The 24,803-nt window shown below is 42.3% G+C and overlaps 1 protein-coding gene, 1 non-coding gene and 1 pseudogene across 2 annotated transcripts; all 3 read left to right on the top strand.

The window, feature by feature from the left end:
- Nucleotides 1–726: 726 nt before the first annotated feature.
- On the top strand, nt 727–24,599 carry LOC115840617 (small ribosomal subunit protein eS4, X isoform-like). The gene is made up of 2 exons (XM_030833838.3): nt 727–846; nt 23,768–24,599. The coding sequence occupies exon 2, from the start codon at nt 23,775–23,777 to the stop codon at nt 24,576–24,578; it is 804 nt and encodes a 267-aa protein (XP_030689698.1). The 5' UTR covers nt 727–846; nt 23,768–23,774; the 3' UTR covers nt 24,579–24,599.
- Nucleotides 8,223–8,410, top strand: LOC115840717 (U2 spliceosomal RNA). The gene has a single exon (XR_004034555.1). It is a non-coding gene; the product is annotated as a U2 spliceosomal RNA (small nuclear RNA).
- LOC115840719 (U2 spliceosomal RNA) lies at nt 20,002–20,118 on the top strand (annotated as a pseudogene).
- Nucleotides 24,600–24,803: the final 204 nt, after the last annotated feature.

The raw sequence follows: 24,803 nt of genomic DNA, 5'->3' as shown, positions 1-24,803 counted from the left end.
GAGCTAAGACTGCGTCGGCCGTGCAAGGCCTGTCTCCTCAGAGTTTCTTATCCTCACGGAGCTCAGTACAGGTCTGTGAAAAGACTCTCATCACAGAGAGGCCCGTCGGCACCGCCCCCCATCGCCATGTTGTCCTTCACAAAGCCCCTGTCGCTTCAAGGCCTCAATGCCATGGCCATGTTTTTCTCTCCCCTGCTCCACGAACCCAATACATGCAACTGAGAGAGGCCAAGGCGCGGACACGTTCTCGTGGTCATTTTTTTTTTTTAAAGTGTAGTCAAACACACACACTTACCGAAATCTGTGGAAGAATGAGACCGAAAGCCTACCGAGAGACACTTAAATAGCATCTCGCAGAGGTCCACGGGATTTGGGGGCGGGACTATGACAGGCGCAAGCGCAGAAAGAGAGGGCGTGCGAGCCTGGTGGCTCTTGGGTAAAGGTTTCCAGAGGAAGCCCGGGTCGGGTGGGAGGGGGAGGCTGTGCGTTCCCTGACGCGGCGGCGCGAAAGCGGTGCGCATGCGCCTTAGGGGTTGTGCAGGCACGCCTAACGTGCCGCGGCGGGGATTGTACTGCGGATAACTGTGGGACTGAGGCGACTAGTTCCCGGTTTCCCGCGGATCCTGGACTGACGCCCCGTCTCGGTCACAGCTGCCTGCCCCCTCTCCCTTCCCTGAGAGCCCCCCCCCCTCTTGCGCACACACACCTTAAACCCGCGTGTAGGGTCCGACATGATGGACCGCGAACCTCATGAACCCTCGGCCGGCGTCGTCTCGGTTCCACGCCAGCCGCCCAGCCAGCATTCTGGGTCTGGTCCTCAGGGTCCCAGCATGGGGGGCGACTCAGGTACTACTGGGCCCCGGGCCGAGCTCGAGTGGAGGGCCCTTGCGTGGAGCCGTTTCGGGAAAGTGAATCAGGCCGTAGGTGCTTTTGGAATTTTATAACAGCCTTAGGATGTTTTCTCTAACTGGCCACCTCTGTCCTGCTGTCCAGTCCGATTTTACTAGGAGCTTGGCTTGCAGTAGGGCTAATATTAGCTGATATTTAAAGTGCCGCTTTAAGCACATTACGTGAATTGATTATATTTCAGTTCTCCAGATCCCAAAAGAGAGGTTGGTACAGTACACGCATTTTATAGATGAGGGAATCTAGGTGTAAAGACCTCTTGCAGAGCAGCCTACAGCTCCCGCCTGATTGGCGAGGCAGTTCCAGTCACCTGTATACACTTGTTATTGAGGCCAACCAGCATCAATTTATTAATCGTTTGTGGTGGTGTCATTGCGGTGGTTTCTCTTGTTGAGGAGCACAGGCTCTAGGCACATTGGCTCAGTAGTTGTGGCTCGCAGGCTCTAGAGAGCAGGCTCAGTAATTGTAGCGCACAGGCTTAGTTGCTCCGTAGCATGTGGAATCTTCCCGGGCCAGGGCTCGAACCCATGTCCCCTGGGTTGGCAGGCGGATTCTTAACCACTGCGCCACCAGGGAAGCCCGAGAGCCTGCACTTTTGATCACTCTGCTTTACTGCTGTCCTCGCTCTTCTCTGGGAATTTGGGGGGCAAGCAAATACACAGGAAACAAATAGCATGGTCCCTGGATACTGTTTCTCAATTGTTTTCATTGTTGTCTTCCCCTCTCCAGGAGCCTTAAAAAGACATTTTCTCCTCTAATCCCAACCATGAAGTTGCAATAACACTGATACACTGTATGTCTGTTTATGTTCCACGGACCTTTGGAGGGCCAGAAACCTTTTTTTTTTTTAATATCTAGGGTTTTTTGCCCTCTCCCTACTCTGCAGGAATCCATTTTCACTCCTTTGGGGGCAGTGTTGTCCTCACGCATGTCCCAGCGTAACACAAGTGACAAAACAAGTGTTGAAAGAATTCCAGTATGAACAAAGTTATTATAGATGGAATAAATTCATTTATTCAATAACTATTAAGTGCTTGTGCAAGTACATGATTGGAAAGTTGTAACAAAATGTATAGAAAATGGAACAGATAAGTTATGGAGAATTCAGAAGGTCCAGAGCAGGCAGATAGGTCTAGGGAGGTTGTGTGTGGGCATGGGAATTGGGGGATGCTTTATGGAGTGCCTGGGCCTTGAAGGTTAGATAAACAGAACCAGGGAGGGAATTCAAGTTAAAGAAACAATTTGAGCAACAGGATTGGAGCTGGAAAAGGAAGTGTATGAATATAGTTCATGAAAGATGGGCTGAAGGGGAATCAGAATATAAAATTGGAAAAGATTTCCTGGGGAAGACCGGATGAGGGGGGCCTGGAATGCAAAGCTAAATAATTTGAACTATAGATAAAAATAAACAGTGAAAGTTTTTGAGTAGGGAGGTGATTAGAAATTGAGGGCTAAGATGAGATAAGGACATTAATTAGATTGTCACAGTAGTTTAAGCAGCAGGTAAGTGGATTCTGTACTAACAAGTGTAATGAAAGGGAAATAGGAGAGGATTTCCATCAGAAGTCTTCAACTCATACCTACAGGAATATAGGTAATGCAGTAAGCCGTAGGAACCGGGTGGGGACTCTGGCGATCTAGATAGCTCTGTCTTAGCTCCAGCAGATTGTTGCCTTCCTAGAATACTGTTCTCTGAAAAATCTGATCAAGAGAATCCAGAAATCCAGAATTGTTTATTAATTTGCCCATTGACAAAGTTGGCATCATCGGGACTTCCCTGGCGGTCCAGTGGTTAAGACTCTGCACTTCCAATGCAGGGGGCGTGGGTTTGATCCCTAGTTGGGGAACTAAGATGCCACGTGCCATGTGATGCGGCCAAAAAAACCCCAAAAAACAAAAAAAATAATAAAATGTTGGCATCTAACTTAAAAATTTTAAGCATTTTCTATGAGCCAATCAAAATATGCCTGTGCACAAGAGTGCGAATTTTCAGCATCTTTTGTAGTGATATAGAATCCACTAGAAAGGGGGGGATGTCAAAAACTGGATATTCTTTTTGGAAGCTGTAAGTGGGTTGAGGGGCTTAAGCACCAAAAAAAAAAAAAAAACCAATGTTCTTGGGAGTTGGAGATCACGGGTGCAACCTTCGCTTAACGTTTAGTCTACCAATATTACTTATCTGTTGAGCATCTACAAGGCACAGGAGATACAACAGGGAACAAAGCAGACAGTCCCCTTATGCTCCCTTGGAGCTTATATTCTGGTGGAAAACACAGACAAATAATATGTCAAGTGCAGTTAAATGCTGTGGTGAAAATTGGACTTCCCTGGTGGTCCAGTGGTTAAAACTCAGCACTTCCACTGCACGGGGCACAGGTTCGATCCCTGGTTGGGGAAATAAGATCCTGCATGCCGTGAGGTGCGGCCAAAAACAAAAAACAAAACAAAACAAAAAAACAAAGCTATGGTGAAAATTAAGTAGGGAAGGAGAGAGGGAGTGCTGGGGCAGAGGGGGAGGAATTGTCATTTCACTCAGAGAGGGACATTTGTGCAGAACTCTGAAAGAAATGGAGGAGAGAGCCATATGAGGTAGAATGCTCCAAGTAGGACTGCAGCACTGGACTGTGCTTACTGATTTATAGGTTGTGGTTAGGATTTTTAAAACATAACTGGGGAGGTATTATATACGTCAAGGTGAAGTTTGGTGGAAATAATGCAAGTTTCATTACCCATGAAATAAGTGAATGCTGGACATTTTTTCCTTTGAATAATAAGGTTAAAAGAGGATGTTGCACAAGTGAAGAATGTAGTAGTCAAATTAAGTGAAATGTGTGCGTGTGTGTGTAAACACATTTGCTAGAATGGTGCAAAAAGGCTGGGGTGTCAAGTAATGGGAATGAGATAAACAAGGTGAAACAATTGGTGGGGGGTGTTAACATCTATTAAGTGCTTTCCATGACACCTTCCAGGCGCTGTACTAAGTGCTTTATATATATTACCTCAATTCAAAAAATAGTAGTTTTTATGGTTACCATCCCCTTTTTACAGATAAGAAAACTGAGTTGTTGTTGCTGTTGTTTTTATAACATCTTTATTGGGGTATGATTGCTTTACAATGGTGTGTTAGTTTCTGCTTTATAACAGAGCGAATCAGTTATACATATACATATGATCCCATATCTCTTCCCTCTTGCGTCTCCCTCCCTCCCACCCTCCCTATCCCACCCCTCCAGGCGGTCACACAGCACCGAGCCGATATCCCTGTGCCCTGCGGCTGCTTCCCACTAGCTACCTACCTTACGTTTGGTAGTGTATATATGTCCATGCCTCTCTCTCGCCCTGTCACAGCTCACCCTTCCCCCTCCCCATATCCTCAAGTCCGTTCTCCAGTAGGTCTGTGTCTTTATTCCTGTCTTACCCCTAGGTTCTTCATGACATTTTTTCCCTTAAATTCCATATATATGTGTTAGCATACGGTATTTTGTCTTTCTCTTTCTGACTTACTTCACTCTGTATGACAGACTCTAGGTCTATCCACCTCATTACAAATAGCTCAATTTCGTTTCTTTTTATGGCTGAGTAATATTCCATTGTATATATGTGCCACATCTTCTTTATCCATTCATCCGATGATGGGCACTTAGGTTGCTTCCATGTCCTGGCTATTGTAAATAGAGCTGCAATGAACATTTTGGTACATGACTCTTTTTGAATTTTGGTTTTCTTAGGGTATATGCCCAGTAGTGGGATTGCTGGGTCATATGGTAGTTCTATTTGTAGTTCTTTAAGGAACCTCCATACTGTTCTCCATAGTGGCTGAACCAATTCACATTCCCACCAGCAGTACAAGAGTGTTCCCTTTTCTTCACACCCTCTCCAGCATTTATTGTTTCTAGATTTTTTGATGATGGCCATTCTGACTGGTGTGAGATGATATCTCATTGTAGTTCTGGTTTGCATTTCTCTAATGATTAATAATGTTGAACATTCTTTCATGTGTTTGTTGGCAGTCTGTATATCTTCTTTGGAGAAATGTCTGTTTAGGTCTTCTGCCCATTTTTGGATTGGGTTGTTTGTTTTTTTGTTATTGAGCTGCATGAGCTGCTTGTAAATTTTGGAGATTAATCCTTTGTCAGTTGCTTCATTTGCAAATATTTTCTCCCATTCTGAGGGTTGTCTTTTGGTCTTGTTTATGGTTTCCTTTGCTGTACAAAAGCTTTGAAGTTTCATTAGGTCCCATTTGTTTATTTTTGTTTTTATTTCCTTTTCTCTAGGAGGTGGGTCAGAAAGGATCTTGCTGTGATTTATGTCATAGAGTGTTCTGCCTATGTTTTCCTCTAAGAGTTTGATAGTTTCTGGCCTTACATTTAGGACTTTAATCCATTTTGAGCTTATTTTTGTGTATGGTGTTAGGGAGTGATCTAATCTCATACTTTTACATGTACCTGTCCAGTTTTCCCAGAACCACTTATTGAAGAGGCTGTCCTTTCTCCACTGTACATTCCTGCCACCTTTATCAAAGATAAGGTGTCCATATGTGCGTGGGTTTATCTCTGGGCCTTCTATCCTGTTCCATTGATCTATCTTTCTGTTTTTGTGCCAGTACCATACTGTCTTGATTACTGTAGCTTTGTAGTATAGTCTGAAGTCAGGGAGCCTGATTCCTCCAGCTCCGTTTTTCGTTCTCAAGATTGCTTTGGCTATTCGGGGTCTTTTGTGTTTCCATACAAATTGTGAAATTTTTTGTTCTAGTTCTGTGAAAAAAGAAAACTGAGTTTTATATAAGTTACTTATCCAAGGATAGTATAGCTAGTGTGGCAGAGCTGTTATTCAAATCCAGTCTCTACTTTTGACCCTGTTAAGAAAAATTATCCAAAACTTGGAAATAGGCAAAAGTTATTACTAGGTGTCCTTTTGACGGAGAGCAGGCCCACCTAGCTTGGGGATTATCTGGTTTTCCAGGGGGTGTGTACCTTTGTTTGATGTCCTTTTTACTATTGCTTTGGATATTTTACAATTTGATAAGTTTGCCTTGTAAGACATTAGGTGATTTTATATCTATGTATTAGAATGCAAATTCATATCATTCTTGCCTGGACTCTTTTTTTTTTTTTGCGGTACGCGGGCCTCTCACTGTTGTGGCCTCTCCCGTTGCGGAGCACAGGCTCCGGACACGCAGGCCCAGCGGCCATGGCTCACAGGCCCAGCCATTTCGCGGCATGTGGGATCTTCCCAGACTGGGGCATGAACCCGTGTTCCCTGCATCGGCAGGCGGACTCTCAACCACTGCGCCACCAGGGAAGCCCCTGATGTCCTTTTTACTATCGCTTTGGATATTTTACAATTTGATAAGTTTGCCTTGTAAGACATTAGGTGATTTTTTGTTTGTTTGTTTGTTTTTTTGCGGTACGCGGGCCTGTCACCGTCGTGGCCCCTCCCGTTGCGGAGCACAGGCTCCGGACGCGCAGGCTCAGCGGCCACGGCTCACTGGGCCCAGCCGCTCCGCGGCATGTGGGATCTTCCCGGACCGGGGCACGAACCCGTGTCCCCTGCATCGGCAGGCGGACTGTCAACAACTGCGCCACCAGGGAAGCCCTTGCCTGGACTCTTGACTGATGATACTCTTTTTCTAGAATTCTCTATTGAACCAGTTTTAAATCTTATTCATTCTCTTATTAATTAATAGGTTGAATAAAATCTTTGACATGTGTTTACTTTATATTTTTATGAGTCATGTTTTCATTTTTAAAAATTATACTTTAACAACCCCTGTGGTACACTGTCTTTTGTTGATCTATTTATTTATTTATTCAGAAAATATTTACTGAGAGTCAGAATTTAAATTCAGGAGGTCTGACTCCCGAATTGGAGCTTTAGACAGTGTGCTAGTGTGGCTCTAACACCATGCCTCCCTCTGGCTAGCATCGTATCTTGCTTCCTCTTTCCAGCAACTGTCTTTACCTTTAAAGAGCTGGCTACACCTGCGTTACCTGGGAGCCTGTTAGAAGTGCTAATCTCAGGTCTTTTCACAGGCCGAATGAATTAGCATTTGCATTTACACAAGATCCCCAGGTGATCTGTATGCAAGCTAAGGCTTAAGAAGCACTTGTTCACACAGTTGCTGCCCACTTCTTAAGACACTTCAGTCATCCTACTTGATCTCTCAGCAGCACCTTACCCTATTGACCCATTTCCTATTTCTTAAAACACTGTTTCCACAGTGCTTGGGACACTGCCCTCTCCTAGCCTTCCTCTTACGTTTCTGCTAACTTCTTCCTGATCCTTTGAGGTACATCTTCTGGCCCATTCCTCAAACATTAATGTTCCTCCAGTTATGTATTAGGCCCAACTTTTTACTTACTCTGCCTGGGCCACCTTATCCACTCCCGTGATTTTAATGACCACCGTTATGCCTGTAGCTCCAGCCCACGATCTTTCTCCTGAGCTTCAGAGCTGTGCATCCAGTTGCCTTCTGGTTGAACATTGTCACGTGGTCCACAAACTTCTTAACTTTTCCAGATTGAATTCAACCTGCTTCTCCTGTTTCACTCAATTGTCCAAGCTCCCCCACTGCCACTACCCTAATTGAGGCCTTTGACCCCAAGGTTTTTACAACAGACTTAATCTGACTCCCTGACCCTGGTTTCCTTTCTTTAGTCCATTCTCCATCTTGAAGCTGGAGTGATCTTTCTATATAAAATATTTGGTCCAGTCTCATGTCTCAGTTCATAACTCTTCAGTGCCCCTCCATAGTCTTTAGGTTATCGTCCAGATCATCATTATGGCCATTGAGACCCCTTTGCCCCTTTCCTTACTGCCACTCCCTCCCCAAGACAGATCCGCTCTGCCTGCCCACCATAAACTCCCTGAGTTTAGAGATCATGTCTGTGTAAATCATCATTGTATCCCTATTGCCTAGCAGAGTAGAGGACACAAAGTAGGACCCAATATATACTAATTTATCCCTATAAATTTTTGAATGATCTTTTTCTAGCCCCAATTCGTTGATAACCCTTCTTATCAAATGAGGTGCTTAGAGAGGTCTGGTGATTTTGCCCAGAGAGCAACGCTGCCCCCACCTGGCAGCAAGAGGCACTGCCTCACTTAATGGATGAGGAGGTATGCACATAACTAGTTCTTTGCCAGGAACTGGGAGATAAGACAGTAACTTAAGTTATTTGATAACAGAATTTCCTGGTCTCTGGGGAAGATGAGGATGTTGATGGTTGTAAGGACATGCTTACAAGCTGTGTTTGTGGACCTGAGTGAGGAAAGTTTGGGACAGGAAGAGATGATGGGGAGTTAATACAGATAATATCAATTCTAGGCCTTTTGACTAAGATGAAGTGTGGTATCTGTTCTTATCAGTTTAGTATCTATGTCCTTTACCTGAGGACAATGTATTACATTGAGTTTTGGAACAAGGAGATAGAATAGGAGCTTGTTTTGTCAGCTCCATGCATCAACCCGGCATTGCAGTACTTCTAGGAGTAGTGTACCCCTTTGGGGATATTTAGTTGTTAAACAAGAGATTTGTTAGCTATAACTTTGGTGAAATTATGTTTCCCTTAGAAAGAATAAGCATGATAAACTATGGCAACTGGATTCATTAGTAAAGGATTTGGTTATGGACTTGTAAGAGGTACTATAAACCATATGAAGTAGTCCAGAATTAGGCTAACAAGTATATCTGTTAATTCAACAACCAGTAATTACTTTATGTAATGGCAGAATATAGCAGTGGTCACCAAACTTTTTTGATTGCTCCCTATCAGTTAAGAAAAAAGCTAGAGGGAATTCCCTGGCTGTCCAGTGGTTGGGACTCTGCGCTTTCGCTGCTGAGGGCCTGGGTTCAATCCCTGCTCCGACAGCTAGGATCCCGCAAGCTGCACAGCGCAGCCAAAAAAACCCCCCAAAAAACAAAAGAAACTCGAACACCCTAATATGTGACGATTTTTTAGGGTAAATTATATTTTATGTACATTATCAATTATTTGAAAAGGTAGAAAATTTTTCAAAGGATGAAATATAAATAGAAATTCACATGTTTTGTTTGTAAATCATTGTATTGGCTACGAGGATGCCTGAAATTAGAATCCTGGGTTCATCTTATGCTTTCTGATGAAGGCCAAGTCATTTTGTCTGTTTGGTGGTTTAGTGCTTCTTTCATGGTGGATTCTTTTTGGTGGACATTAATGTGTGATGCAGAAATCTTTGGCTTTGTGCACTCTCCCATATGTCCATCACCATTCTCTGCCCCAGACCTCATTGCCTTTGATCTTCTAGTCCTTTTCCTTCCAGTCCTCAAATCAGATGGCCAGGCCATTGGCCATTGACCTAGAATGTGTATATATTCTCACCTTGGGCTATTTCTCCTTCTATACAAGGTGGATCATCAGGTGTATAACTGGCAGATTTTCTGTCTCCACTGTCTTTCAAGACCACTTCTGAATGTGACTGTCATCCATTTTCAGTTGGCACTCATAAGTTAACCCATCTGTAAATCATGCTTGGGCTTTTACTTCCTCCCTTAGCAGGTTATACAAGACATTCCTTATGACTATGGGTTCTTTTGCACAAGGGGTGGGGATGCTTTTAGATGTATGGTGGATAGCAAGAGGTCTGGGCTACCTGCTCATGCAGTTTGCTTGTGTCCTCTGGTTCTGCTTAGTCTTGATTCTGAAGGTACCATTTCTATCTTTTGAAAGACTGCTGCTGGTCTGGTCTGACTCTTTGACTTAACAGGTCCAACTTATAATGGCAGCAGTTCTGACATAACTCATAACTCGTAATGGGAGCAAGTCTGACAACCAACTCATAATGGGAGCATTTCATGGTTACTTAGTGTTTCATAATGAAGTATTGCAATAACAGGCTGAGAGTTTTTTCTCGAAAGGCATGTATTTGTCTGCTGTGGACAGCCTGGCCTTGCTCTAGAATTTCAAGCCCCTGCTTTGCCCATTGGGGCTTGCCATAGGCTCCACACTGCATGATTTTCCACCCTCTTAGGTCTCTTGGATGTTATGTCCTAAATGGCAGGGCTTCGTGCATTGCAGCTTGGACCTGCTGCAGAGCCCTTTCCTACTCTGGGTTGCACTCAAAGTTGGCAACTTACCATGTCATCTGGTGTATAGGTGGGAGCTTTATTTCTAGGAGTGGATAAGATAGGCACCATCCACACATCCTTTCTGTCTTTTATGGTGGCACTAATCTCTGTCCCTCTCCCCTTACTCCCTAGGATATGGTCATTTCTTTTTATTTACTATCATGGCTGAAGAGTGGGGGAGTTTCAGAGATTTCTACATTGCCTTTCCCACTATGATAGCTCTTCTCTCTTACACTAAGGACCCAAAGTAGAGGTTATACCAACTCATGAGTATATTAGTTCCACTAAACACTTGGGGACTGAAGAAATTACCTCTTCTGATGGGAATCATGATGATGCTTTGGGTCTCTAGGCATCAGTGTCAGCTCAGATCCTGTGTCTAAAATGCTGAAAATATTTGCATATTCTCCTTTTCCAAATGTATAGTCATCTGAATAGATGATGAGTTCCCTTTTGGGAAGAACTGGGAGAGTCATTATAGTTTCATGATCCTTCCTCTAGGGACTTGGTTTTGGATGTGAAAATTGGCTCAGATCCAGGAACTAAGGAAGAGATTTTGGCACCATTTATTTAAATTTTTAAATTTTATTTATTTATTTACACAGCAGGTTCTTATAGTTATCTATTTTATACATATTAGTGTGTATAAGTCAATCCCAATCTCCCAATTCATCCAACCACCACCACTCCCCACACCACTTTCCCCCCTTGGTGTCCATACGTTTCCATACGTGTCCATACGTTTGTTCTCTACATCTGTGTCAAAACTTCTGCCCTGCAAACTGGTTCATCTGTACCGTTTTTCTAGGTTCCACACATATGCGTCAATATATGATATTTGTTCTTCTCCTTCTGACTTACTTCACTCTGTATGACAGTCTCTAGATCCATCCACATCTCTACAAATGACCCAATTTCGTTCCTTTCTATGGCTGAGTAATATTCCATTAATATTCCATACGTACCACATCTTTCTCCAATCGTCTGTCGATGGGCATTTACGTTGCTTCCGTGACCTGGCTATTGTGAATAGTGCTGCAGTGAACACTGGGGTGCATGTGTCTTTTTGAATTATGGTTTTCTCTGGGTATATGCCCAGTAGTGGGATTGCTGGGTCATATGGTAATTCTATTTTTAGTTTTTTAAGGAACCTCCATACTGTTCTCCATAGTGGCTGTATCAATTTACATTCCCACCAACAGTACAAGAGGGTTCCAATTTCTCCACACCCTCTCCAGAATTTGTTGTTTGTAGATTTTCTGATGATGCCCATTCTAACTGGTGTGAGGTGATACATCATTGTAGTTTTGATTTGCATTTCTCTAATAATTAGTGATGTTGAGCAGATTTCATGTGTTTTTTGGCCATCTGTATGTCTTCTTTGGAGAAATGTCTATTAGGTCTTCTGCCCATTTTTTGATTGGGTTGTTTTTTTAATATTGAACTGCATGAGCTGTTTATATATTTTGGAGATTAATCCTTTGTCCATTGATTCATTTGCGAATATTTTCTCCCATTCTGAGGGTTGTCTTTTTGTCTTGTTTGTAGTTTCCTTTGCTGTGAAAAGCTTTGAAGTTTCATTAGGTCCCATTTGTTTATTATTTTTATTTATTTATTTTTTTCGGTATGTGGGCCTCTCACTGCTGCAGCCTCTCCCGTTGCGGAGCACAGGCTCTGGACGCGCAGGCTCAGCAGCCATGGCTCACGGGCCCAGCAGCTCTGCGGCATGCGGGATCTTCCCGGACCGGGGCACAAACCCGCGTCCCCTGCATCGGCCGGCGGACTCTCAACCACTGCGCCACCAGGGAAGCCCCCCAATTTGTTTATTTTTGTTTTTATTTCCATTACTCTAGGAGGTGGATCAGAAAAGATCTTGCTGTGATTTATGTCAAACAGTGTTCTTTCTATGTTTTCCTGTAAAGGTTTTATAGTGTCCAGTCTCCAGTCCATTAGGTCTCTAATCCATTTTGAGTTTATTTTTGTTTATGGTGTTAGGGAGTGCTCTAATTTCATTCTTTTACATGTAGTTGTCCAGTTTTCCCAGCACCACTTATTGAAGAGACTGTCTTTTCTCCAGTGTATATCCTTGCCTCCTTTGTCATAGATTAGTTGACCATAGGTGTGTGGGTTTATCTCTGGGCTTTCTATACTGTTCCGTTGATCTATATTTCTGTTTTTGTGCCAGTACCACATTGTCTTGATTATTGTAGCTTTGTAGTATAGTCTAAAGTCAGGGAGTCTGATTCCTCCAGCTCCGTTTTTTTCCCTCAAGACTGCTTTAGCTATTCGGGGTCTTTTGTGTCTCCATACAAATTTTAAGATTTTTTTGTTCTAGTTCTGTAAAAATATGCCACTGGTAATTTGATAGGGATTGCATTGAATCTGTAGATTGCTTTGGGTAGTATGGTCATTTTCACAATATTGATTCTTCCAATCCAAAAACATGGTATATCTCTCCACCTGTTTGTGTCATCTTTGATTTCTTTCATCAGTATCTTAAAATGTTCTGAGTACAGGTCTTTTACCTCCTTACTAGGTTTATTCCTAGGTATTTTATTGTTTTTGTTGCAATGGTGAATGGGATTGTTTCCTTAATTTCTCTTTCTGATTTTTCGTTGTTAGTGTATAGGAATGCAAAAGATGTCTGTGCATTAATTTTGTATCCTGCAACTTTACCAAATTCATTGATTAGCTCTAGTAGTTTTCTGGTGGCATCTTTAGGATTCTCTATGTATAGTATCATGTTATGTACAAATAGTGAGTTTTACTTCTTCTTTTCCAATTTGTATTCTTTTTATTTCTTTTTCTTCTCTGATTGCCGTGGCTAGGACTTCCAAAACTATGTTGAATAATAGCGGTGAGAGTGGACATCCTTGTCTTGTTCCTGATCTTAGAGGAAATGCTTTCAGTTTTTCACCATTGAGAATGATGTTTGCTGTGGGTTTGTCGTATATGGCCTTTATTATGTTGAGGTAGGTTCCCTCTATGTCCACTTTCTGGAGAAATTTTTTTTTTTTTTTTTTTTTTTTTGCGGTACATGGGCCTCTCACTGTTGTGGCCTCTCCCGTTGTGGAGCATAGACTCTGGACGCGCAGGCTCAGTGGCCATGTTTCACGGGCCCAGCCTTTCCGCGGCATGTGGGATCTTCCCGGACCAGGGCACGAACCCGTGTCCCCTGCATCGGCAGGCGGACTCTCAACCACTGCGCCACCAGGGAAGACCTGGAGAGTTTTCATCATAAATGGGTGTTGAATTTTGTCAAAAGCTTTTTCTGCATCTATTGAGATGGTCATGTGGCTTTTATTCTTCACTTTGTTAATATGGTGCATCACATTGATTGATTTGCGTATATTGAAGAATCCTTGCATCCCTGGGATAAAACCCCACTTGATCCTTTTAATGTGTTGTTGGATTCTGTTTGCTAGTATTTTGTTGAGGATTTTTGCATCTATATTCATCAGTGATATTGGTTTATAATTTTCTTTTTTTGTAGTATCTTTGGTTTTGGTATCAGGGTGATGGTGGCCTCATAGAATGAGTTTGGGAGTGTTCCTTCCTCTGCAATTTTTTGGACGAGTTTGAGACAGATGGGTGTTAGCTCTTCTCTAAATGTTTGATAGAATTCACCTGTGAAGCCATCTGGTCCTGGACTTTTGTTTGTTGGAAGATTTTTAATCACAGTTTCAGTTTCAATTTCATTACTTGTGATTGGTCTGTTCATATTTTCTATTTCTTCCTACTTCAGTCTTGGAAGGTTATACCTTTTTAAGAATTTGTCCATTTCTTTCAGGTTGTTCATTTTATTGGCATAGAGTTGCTTGTAGTAGTCTCTTAGGATGCTTTGTATTTCTGCAGTGTCTGTTGTAACTTCTCCTTTTTCATTTCTAATTTTATTGATTTGAGTCCTCTACCTCTCTTTCTTGATGAATCTGGCTAATGGCTTATCAATTTTGTTTATCTTCTCAAAGAACCAGCTTTTAGTTTTCTTCATCTTTGCTGTTTTCTTTGTTTCTATTTCATTTATTTCTGGTCTGATCTTTATGATTTCTTTCCTTCTTCTAACTTTGGGTTTTGTTTGTTCTTTCTCTAGTTCTTTTAGGTGTAAGGTTAGATTGTTTATTTGAGATTTTTCTTGTTTCTTGAGGTAGGCTTGTATGGCTATAAACTTCCTCTTAGAACTGCTTTTGCTGCATCCCGTAGGTTTGGGATTGTTGTGTTTTCGTTGTCATTTGTCTCTAGGTATTTTTTGATTTCCTCTTTGATTTCTTCAGTGATCTCTTGGTTGTTTAGTAACATATTGTTTAGCCTCCATGTGTTTGTGTCTTTTACATTTTTTTCCCTTTAATTGATTTCTAATCTCATAGTGTTGTGGTCAGAAAAGATGCTTGATATGATTTCAATTTTCTTAAATTTACCAAGGCTTGATTTGTGACCCAAGATGTGATCTGTCCTGGAAAATGTTCCATGTGCACTTGAGAAGAAAGTGTAATCTGCTGTTTTTGGGTGGAATGTCCTATAAATATCAATTAAATCTCTCTGGTCTCTTGTGTCATTTAAAGCTTGTGTTTTCTTATTAATTTTCTGTCTGGAAGATCTGTCCACTGGTGTAAGTGAGGTTTTATTGTCCTCCTCTATTATTGTGTTACTGTTGATTTCCTCTTTTATGACTGTTAGCAGTTGCCTTATGTATTGAGGTGCTCCTATGTTGAGTGCATATATATATATAATTGTTATATCTTCTTCTTGGATTGGTCCGTTGATCATTATGTAGTGCCCTTCCTTGTCTCTTGTAACATTCTTTATTTTAGTCTATTTTATCTGATATGAGTATTGCTACTCCAGCTTTCTTTTGATTTCCATTTGCATGGGATATCTTTTTCCATCCCCTCACTTTCAGTCTGTATGTGTCCCTAGGTCTGAAGTGGGTCTCTTTTTTTTTTGCGGTATGCGGGCCTCTCACTGCGGTGGCCTCTCCAGTTGCGGAGCACAGGCTCCGGACGCACAGGCTCAGCGGCCATGGCTCACGGGCATGTGGGATCCTCCTGGACCGGGGCACAAACCTGTGCCCCCCGCATTGGCAGGTGGACTCCCAACCACTGCGCCACCAGGGAAGCCCTGAAGTGGGTCTCTTGTACACAGCATATATATGGGTCTTGTTTTGTATCCATTCAGTGAGCCTGTGTCTTTTGGTTGGAGCATTTAATCCATTCACGTTTAAGGTAATTATTGATATGTATGTTCCTATTACCATTTTCTTAAGTGTTATGGGTTTGTTTTTGTAGGTCCTTTTCTTTTGTGTTCCCACTTAGAGAAGTTCCTTTAGCGTTTGTTGTAGAGCTGGTTTGGTGGTGCTGAATTCTCTTAGCTTTTGCTTGTCTGTAAAGCTTTTGATTTCTCCATCGAATCTGAATGAGATCCTTGCCTGGTAGAGTAATCTTGGTTGTAGGTTCTTCCCTTTCATCACTTTAAATATATCATGCCACTCCTTTCTGGCTTGTAGAGTTTCTGCTGAGAAATCAGCTGTTAACATGGGAGTTCCCTTGTATGTTATTTGTCGTTTTTCCCTTGTTGCTTTCAATAATTTTTCTTTGTCCTTAATGTAAGGTCGGATCTTAACAAATGGCATCGCGAAACAGAGGAAAGCTTCAAGTGAGCTTTATTAGGGAGCGCTCCCGGGCGAGGTGCACTGGTCCGAGAGAAAGGGGCCAGAGAAGTCGCGCCCGGGCGAGGGTTTGGGCAGAATTTATAGGGGACGGAGGGAAAGGGGTGTGGTGAATCCGGGAGGGCGCAGGGTATTCCTTACTTGGTGGGCTTTTCGGGTATCCTGGGGGACCGTTAGTCCCGCCCCTCGAAAGGCGGGAAGGCTGGGCCGGGTGGAAAGTCCCCAGGTCAGTTCCTGGAACTGGGTGGTCCGGAAAGTTTCGGTCTGATGCAACCTGTGAGTCTGATTGCGTTCCCCTGCCTCGGGCCAGTTGGCCTTACACTTAATTTTTGTCAGTTTGATTACTGTGTGTCTTGGCGTGTTTCTCCTTGGGTTTATCCTGCCTGGGACTCTCTGCACTTCTTGGACTTGGGTGGCTCTTTCCTTTCCCATGTTAGGGAAGTTTTCAACTATAATCTCTTCAAATATTTTCTCGGGTCCTTTCTCTCTCCTTCTCCTTCTGGGACCCCTATAATGCGAATGTTGTTGCATTTAATGTTGTCCCAGAGGTCTCTTAGGCTGTCTTCATTTCTTTTCATTCTTTTTTCTTTATTCTGTTCTGCGGCAGTGAATTCCACCATTCTGTCTTCCAGGTCACTTATCCGTTCTTCTGCCTCAGTTATTCTGCTATTGATTCCTTCTAGTATATTTTTCATTTCAGTTATTGTATTGTTCATCTTTTTTTGTTTGTTCTTTAATTCTTCTAGGTCTTCTTTAAACATTTCTTGCTTCTTCTTGATCTTTGCCTCCATTCTTTTTCCTAGGTCCTGGATCATCTTCACTATCATTATTCTGAATTGTTTTTCTGGAAGGTTGCCTATCTCCACTTCATTTAGTTGTTTTTCTGGAGTTTTATCGTGTTCCTTCATCTGGTACAGAGTCCTCTGCCTTTCCATTTTGTCTATCTTTCTGTGAATGTGGTTTTCCTTCCACAGGCTGCAGAACTGTAGTTCTTCTTGCTGGTGGATGAGGCTAAGAGGCTTGTGCAAGCTTCCTCTTGGCTACTGTTTATTGTGGTGACTGTATTTAGCCTTCTGCTCCTTTCTTCTTTCTTTCTTCAGATTGTAGATGTTCAGCAGCATTCTTGGCTTCCTTGGCTTCCCATCTATTTTACCGCTAGGAATACCATTGTTTATTATATCTACAACTGTCTCTGATGGGTCAAGGCCCCAAGGCTAACCCTCCAATCTTGCCGTTCTTATGGTAATTACAGCTTTCTGGCTTCTGGCAGTTAAGCAGTGCTTCTGTTAAACCTCTTCTGTTTTACTTGATGGGGATTGGCAAGGAGTACCATCCCCATACATCTCATGTTAAGTAGCTCAGCTCTGTGACTTCCTCTCCTCCACCATAGAGGAGAACCACCCCTGAACTTCTTAGTGATGCTGATACCCCTCAATAGATGGCCTTGGTGAATATTGTGTCCTCTGGGCCCTTTCTTGGAACACAATTCTCTGGTGGGTCTTCTGACCTCACCTAATATATCCATTCTGGCATGCCTGCTTTCTTCAACCTCTGTATTCCTTCCTCTACCACCTACTAGGGCAAGTCAGGCATATCTGTTTCACTCAGCATAGGCCATTGCTTTCTCAAAGCTTCTACGAGCCACCATAGCAGTGATTTTGCCCCACCCACTGGAATCCTTGCCAGGGGTTGAGTCCTGGGTCCCAAGAAAGCTCCCTGAAGTCCTTGGATTCTTAACCAGTGATCATATCCCTGGTCCCCAAGTGCTTAATGGGATTGATATACTTGGACCTGGAGTAACCCCCACATTGAGTCTTTGGCCTGGGAAAGACAAAGTAGAAATCTTTGAAACTGCTGGGTCCCCACTCCAGCGACTTTCTAACTTCCCATTCTCTCTTCAACCCATTGCACTCAGCGTTCTGTCCTGGATCCACTTGTTTTCTCAGTCTGGCTAGACCAATTTATCCATGACCATGACTTCATTAACTATACATATTCCGCCGTCTCCCAAACTTCATCTCAATCCAGGATCTCCTGAACTGCAGACCCTTGTATCTGACTGCCAGACGTGTTCACTGGGATGGTTCATCAACATCTGGCTCAACTTGTCCAAAACTGAATTCATCATCTTTCTCCACAAATCTGTTCCTTCTCCAGCATGCCCTCTTTTACTCAGTTGTCCAAGACAGACATTATCCCCACTGCCTCCATACTGTAAATGCCCTCCAGCTGAAGACTGTCAGGAACGTACTTGTATCAGAGCAGGTTGGATTTATTACTTGTTACAGGAGGAAGAACACACACCATGGGGGGGAGAGTGTTAGAAAAACTTACAGGATTTGGGCTGGCGTTAGGTGATTTGGGTGAGGGTTTAAGCTCGTGGGGCTTTACTCTGGGTGTTTTCAGGAAGTGGGATCATTTTGTTATTGGATATCTTAATAAGTCTTATCTAGAAAGAGGGGAGACTACAATGAGGCTGAATCTGTAATTGGTGAAGTAGCAGCAGTCACTCGTATTAGCCAGGATGGAGAGATGTTTGGACTTTTGTTCACGTTTTCGTTTGTGTTTAGACGTGATTATGTGAATGATCTTGTTCTGGTTTTTTTCTTCATCCACCATGACCACAGAGTAGACTTGTCTGATGTTATGTTCAACATGAGAACACCAAGGCCTAGCAGTGAGGGCCAGGCCAGCTTCTGGACATTAGCAGCTACTTTTCTCTTTCTCAGTACCCTAGTTCAAGCTCTTCACCCCTGGATTTCTGCTAGAGATTCCTAACCAGGTTCCCTGGCTCTGACTCTACCCCCTTCTAATCCATTCTCCCCAGGATAGCCAGAGTGATCTTTCCAAATAAAAAAGCTGATCTCAGCTCAGAATCCTCCTCCTTTGCTCTTAAAGTATGTTCCTACTGTTACCAGGCCCTTTCCAGACTCTTGGACAGCAATACTGTAGAAATGAATATCGCTTCTACAAGGCTCTCAGGCAAGCAAAGCTTTTTATTAAAAGAGATAGCTTGTGCACAAGGGAGAAGGCAGGAAAAAAAAAAAAGAGCCAGCTCCCTGAGTAGAAGGGGCGAGTTGCTTTTATAACAAAAGGGAGGGTTTGTCTCATGATGAATGATAATTTCCAGAAATCATCAAAGCTCTTTGATCAGCAGCAGGTGGCCCCAGGTTGGCTGTCAGGAATAGGGAGTGCTTCTGTGAGGGGAAAGAAATGCATGAGAATTTTCTGCAAGAAAGCACAGGAACAGATAAGGTTAAAATTTATAGTTGAGCTTCTTGTCTTGTGGCAGCTAGGTTAGTGTAACAGAGATAAAGTTAATCTTTTATTCATGTGAGCCTGGTTTTTGTCTCTGGGACTCAGGCCCCCAGGGCCTTTGTTCTTTAGCTTGAAGGCCTGTTTTGCCCAAGGCCGTTCCTCGGTTCTTTTCCGAAATGGCTGTACTCTTGTCTTCCTGTCTCACTACCAACAGAGCCAGCAAGGCCCAGTTTCCCTTTTCAGTTTCAATAACACCACTCCTTCCCTCCCCGTCGCTCTACCTGACCCCTTGCTGGCATATATTCCCTGAGGTCAGAAATCTTGTCTGAATAATTTATTACTTTATCCCCATCATGTATAACAAGGCATGTCACTAGAATTCATTGATTACCTGCTCTATGCTATGAAGTAAGCTCCTGAAGAGGTTGTTAGAAGAAATACTTTTGAACTATAAACAGGTTCCTCTAACAGGAATCTTTCTGGGAGGATGGCAGCTGCTCCAGGGAATTGGTCTGCCCTCTCCTGGCAGCAAGAGGCACTGCCTCTACTAGTAGAGGAGTAGGAATAAGCAAATGAGCAGTGCTCTGCAAGGAGCAGGATAGGATGTTCACCTGTAGGGCAAAAATTCAATCTGAGAACAGAATTTCCTTATTTCCTGAACCGTGGAGGAGTGTGACAGTGGGAAGCTCTCCCAGGGAAGGATTAGACTGGTTTTTGGAAGAGCCAAACATGTGGAATTTTAAAAGGAACAACTTTAAGGCTGCTTCTATGGCCTTGCGTGAAAGTTTGGGAAGCAAAGCCTGATGAGAACTTTTCTCTTTTTTAATTGAAGTGTAGTTGATTTACAATGTTGTGTCAGTTTCAGGTGTACAGCACAGTGATTCAGCTACATGTATACACACACACACCTATATATATATACACACACACACACACACATATCACACACACACATATGCATAGATACATTCTTTTCAGATTTTTTCCCTTATAGGTTATTACGAAATATTGAATATAGTTTCCTGTGCTATACAGTAGGTCCTTGTTGGTTAGGGAATCTTAATTATAGGTTGTTTCTTTGGTTTTTGGCCCAAGATCAAGGTTAGTATCTGTTCTTATCATTTAACATCTCATAAATCCTCTACCTGAGGATACTTTATTTATTTTATTTTATTAAAAAAATAATTTATTATATTTATTTTATTTTTGGCTAGGTTGGGTGTTCGTTGCTGTGCGCGGGCTTTCTCTAGTTGCGGCGAGCGAGGGCTACTCTTCATTGCGGTGCGTGGGCTCCTCATTGCAGTGTCTTCTTTTGTTGTGGAGCACGGGCTCTAGGCGCCCGGGCTTCAGTAGTTGTGGCTCGTGGGCTCTAGAGCGCAGGCTCAGTAGTTACGGCACATGGGCTTAGTTGCTCTGTGGCATGTGGGATCTTCCCAAACCAGGGCTCGAACCCGTGTCCCCTGTGTTGGCAGGCAGATTCTTAACCAATACACCACCAGGGAAGCCCTGAGGATACTTTATTAAGTGGAATTTTGGAACAGGGAGATGAACCAGAGGCTTGTTCCTTCCATTCCACAAATCAGTCTGCTGTCTCAGTTCCTCCATGAATGGTGTGGTTCTCCCTTTTGGGATAGATGTCAATTAAAGTGCAGACTGTTGGACTTCCCTGGTGGCACAGTGGTTAAGAATCTGCCTGCCAGTGCAAGGGACACGGGTTTGAGCCCTGGTCCAGGAAGATCCCACATGCCACGGAGCAGCTAAGCCCGTGCACCGCAACTCTGAGCCTGCGCTCTAGAGCCCGTGAGCCACAACTACTGAGCCTGTGTGCAACAACTGCTGAAAGCCACACGCCTAGAGACCCGTGCTTCGCAATAAGAGAAGGCACCGCAATGAGAAGCCCACGCACTGCGAAGCCCACGCACTGCAACAAAGAGTAGCCCCCTCTTGCCACAGCTAGAGAAAGGCCGCACAGCAACGAAGACCCAACACAGCCAAAAGTAAATAAATAAATAAATAAATTTATTAAAAAGAGAATGCAGACTGCTGGTGTTCTGTGTATCATTTAGTTTTTGGAAAAAATTTTAAGGTGAAACCTGCTATTTCCCCCTTTTTCTTTTTTTTTTTTTTTTTTGCGGTACGCGGGCCTCTCACAGTTGTGGCCTCTCCCGTTGCGGAGCACAGGCTCCGGACGCGCAGGCTCAGCGGCCATGGCTCCCGGGCCCAGTCGCTCCGCGGCACGTGGGATCCTCCCGGACCGGGGCACGAACCCGTGTCCCCTGCATCGGCAGGCGGACTCCCAACAACTGCGCCACCAGGGAAGCCCCCCCTTTTTCTTTAACATTATAGTTTTGATGCATTTTTTCTGTCTTTTTGTGCCCTAGCTCTTTAAGATTTAGTTATAGTACTCTAGTTAGACGTTTTCTACAAATTATTTTGTCCCCTAGTGATAAACCCTTTTTAAGATTTCCAAGTTTTTACTACTTAACCAGTGCTGCAGTGAAATCCTTTGTATATTGCTTTGTGCATGTGGATGAGAGTTTCTCTGGGTTATGAATCCAGGAATGACATTTCTGGGTAATAGCTATGAGTATTTTCAATTCTACAGGCTTTTGCAAATTGCTCACCTAGAGAGATTGTACCAGTTAATGTTGTCACTTATGCAATTTCATGTTCTTGTCATCACTTGGTTCAGTCAGATGTTTTGATATTGCCAATCTGATGGACATAAAATTATATTTTGTTGTGATTTTAATTTGCATTTTCTTGGTTACTACTAAGGTTATGTAATGTGTCAAGAGTTCACTGGCCATTCTTTTGTGTATCCAATTTTGTGAAATGACTGTTCGTAGTCTGTAAATTTTTTTTTTTCCTACCAGGTTGTTGGCCTTTTCCTTACTGGTTTTCAGTGAGTTATATGTTTTATGCAAGACTCTGTTGTTTTATTAGTTTCAGATACTATGTCTTCTCCCGTTTGTGGCTTGTCTTTTCAGTTTGTTATGGTCTCGTGATGCACAGATTTTTCTTGCAGAATTTATCAGTTCTTTTCTTAATGTTTTGTGCTTTTGTGTCTTGTTTAAGAACTCCTTCCTTACCTTGAAGTCAGAAAGATATTCTAATTTTTTTTCTAAAAATTTTAAATATTTGCTTTTCATACTTAGGTCTTTTAATCACTTGGAATATATTATTGTGTTTACTTTTAAATAATGACCTAATTTTATTTTTTTCAGCACCATTTGGTGAATAGCTATTCCTTCCTCCAGTGGTTGTAATATTATCTCTGCATATATTAAGGTTTCAAATATGCATGAGTTTCTTTTAGATTTCATATTCTGTTCTATTGGTCCGTTTGTCCATCCCTGTGGCTATAGCATGCTATTATTATTACTTTAGCATGCTATTATTATTACTTAAGAATATAACATGCTTGGTATATGGTAGGATTTGTCTTCAAAAATATTACTTTTTAAAAAAAATATCTTTACTGTTTTTGGCCCTTTTCTCTTACACGTGTTATAGAATCATAAAGTTCCCAAGAATAGATATTCAGATTTGTATTGGAATTGCAGTGGATAGACAGATTGTTCAGGGATGTCAATGAAAAAATTAACCACCAATAGTCAATCTAAGAAAGAACTGGAAAATTTTATTTAAGCCAACCTGAGGATTATAACCCAGGAGACAGTCTTTCAGAAAGCTCTGAGGACTATTCCTCTGTTAGAGGTCAAAGCACAGTTTTATAAGTTTTTGAGACAAAGGGTCATACATCAAAGTAACATAGTCCAACAAGGCGAGTTATGAGTTATTGTGACCCCTTACAGAATTGAGAAAGGAATGTTATCTTATCTTCTGAGGAGTTACCTTCCTGGTGCCAGGAGGAAATTGCTTTGTTTGTTTGTTTGTTGTTTCTTTTTGCAAGTAGGCATTGCTGTGTGTTCTAAGGGGATCTAGTTAACGCATAATGCAGATGCACAATGCACACTGGAAGGGCAGTGGAGTGGCTCAAACTGCTGAGAAAAACTTTATGTTAAATTTTTCTTATCTTGACTTAATTTTATTTCATCAGGGAGCATTAATTTCTTTATGACATCAAATCTTTCTATTCATGAATATGTGACACTTCTCCTTTTGGTCTTTACACTTGCTATTCCCTCACCTAGAAAACTTTCTTTTAGAAAGCTCCTTTGTTCGTTTACCTCCTTGGGTCTTTGCTCAAATGTCACCTCATCAGAGATGATTTCCTTGAATAAAGTAGTCTCCTTCTCACCCTCCTCTATCTTTTCAAAGCACTTGTAATCATTTGACATACTGTGTATGGTTGAGTATTTTTTAATTGTCTTTCTTTCCCTCAGTGGAATTAAGCTTCATGAAAGCAGGGTCTCTTTCCTCGCTACCACCCCAGCTCATAGAAGAGTGCCTGGCACATACTAGGTACTCAGTGTTTTTTGTGTGAATGAGTTTCTGTAGGATATTATCTTTTCCTTCATAAAGAAGTTATCTATTTACTGTTAGATTTTTATCTTAGCTCTTAGTTTTCATTGCTAGTATATATGGCAACTTTAAAAAAAAAGACATTTTCTAGTTGTTTGCTACTGGTGTACAGAACAGAATTGGTTTTGTATATTATTTTATGTCTAGTATTTTATTGAACTCTTATTCTAATAATTTGTCTAGATTCAGTTTGATTTTTCTATACAGAATTTTATTTTCTATAAGTAAGAAAAACATTTAGGTATCAGTTTTATTCCCCAAATCAAATTTTAGTTACCTATACAAGTGTTTTGTAAATTATTGATATTACTGTTTTAAAGAAACTTGCTCCCTCTTTCCGTGCCTAGTGCAGCCATGGCTCGTGGTCCCAAAAAGCACCTGAAGCGCGTAGCAGCTCCAAAGCATTGGATGCTGGATAAACTGACTGGTGTGTTTGCTCCTCGTCCATCTACCAGTCCCCACAAGCTGAGGGAATGTCTCCCCCTAATTATTTTCCTAAGGAACAGACTTAAATATGCCCTAACAGGAGATGAAGTAAAGAAGATCTGCATGCAGCGTTTCCTTAAGATTGATGGCAAGGTCCGCACTGATATAACCTACCCTGTTGGTTTTATGGATGTCATCAGCATTGACAAGACTGGAGAGAATTTTCGTCTGATCTATGACACCAAGGGTCGCTTTGCTGTTCATCGTATTACACCTGAGGAGGCCGAGTATAAGTTATGTAAAGTGAGAAAGATCTTTGTGGGGACAAAAGGAATCCCTCATCTGGTGACCCATGATGCTCGCACCATCCGCTACCCTGATCCCCTCATCAAGGTGAATGACACCATTCAGATTGATTTGGAGACTGGCAAGATTACTGATTTCATCAAATTTGACACTGGTAACCTGTGCATGGTGACTGGAGGTGCTAACCTGGGAAGAATTGGTGTGATCACTCACCGGGAGAGACATCCTGGTGCTTTTGATGTAGTTCATGTGAAAGATGCCAACGGCAATAGCTTTGTCACCCGGCTCTCCAACATTTTCGTTATCGGCAAAGGCAAAAAACCATGGATCTCTCTTCCTTGTGGAAAGGGTGTCCGCCTTACCATTGCTGAGGAGAGAGACAAGAGACTGGCGGCCAAACAGAGCAGTGGAGAAAATGATCTCTAAGTGATGTGATTGGGAAAGTCTTTGTACTTAGAAATAACGCTACATAATTAAACGCCTCTTTAGTGTTAAAAAAAAAAAAAGAAACTTGCTCTATGGTAACTCAGTTCTAATGCTGCTTTCTAATTTGAGGATGAAAAAGGACTCCCCTTTCCAAACTTGCTATAAGACCCATTTTTCTTAGACTTTTGAGTTTTAATTTTGTCTCTAGTCAGCACCTTTAACTGT

The sequence above is a fragment of the Globicephala melas genome, chromosome 8, assembly GCF_963455315.2.
Source record: "Globicephala melas chromosome 8, mGloMel1.2, whole genome shotgun sequence".
Classification (NCBI taxonomy): Eukaryota; Metazoa; Chordata; class Mammalia; order Artiodactyla; family Delphinidae; genus Globicephala; species Globicephala melas.
This window is presented reverse-complemented; position numbering and strand designations above follow the sequence as displayed.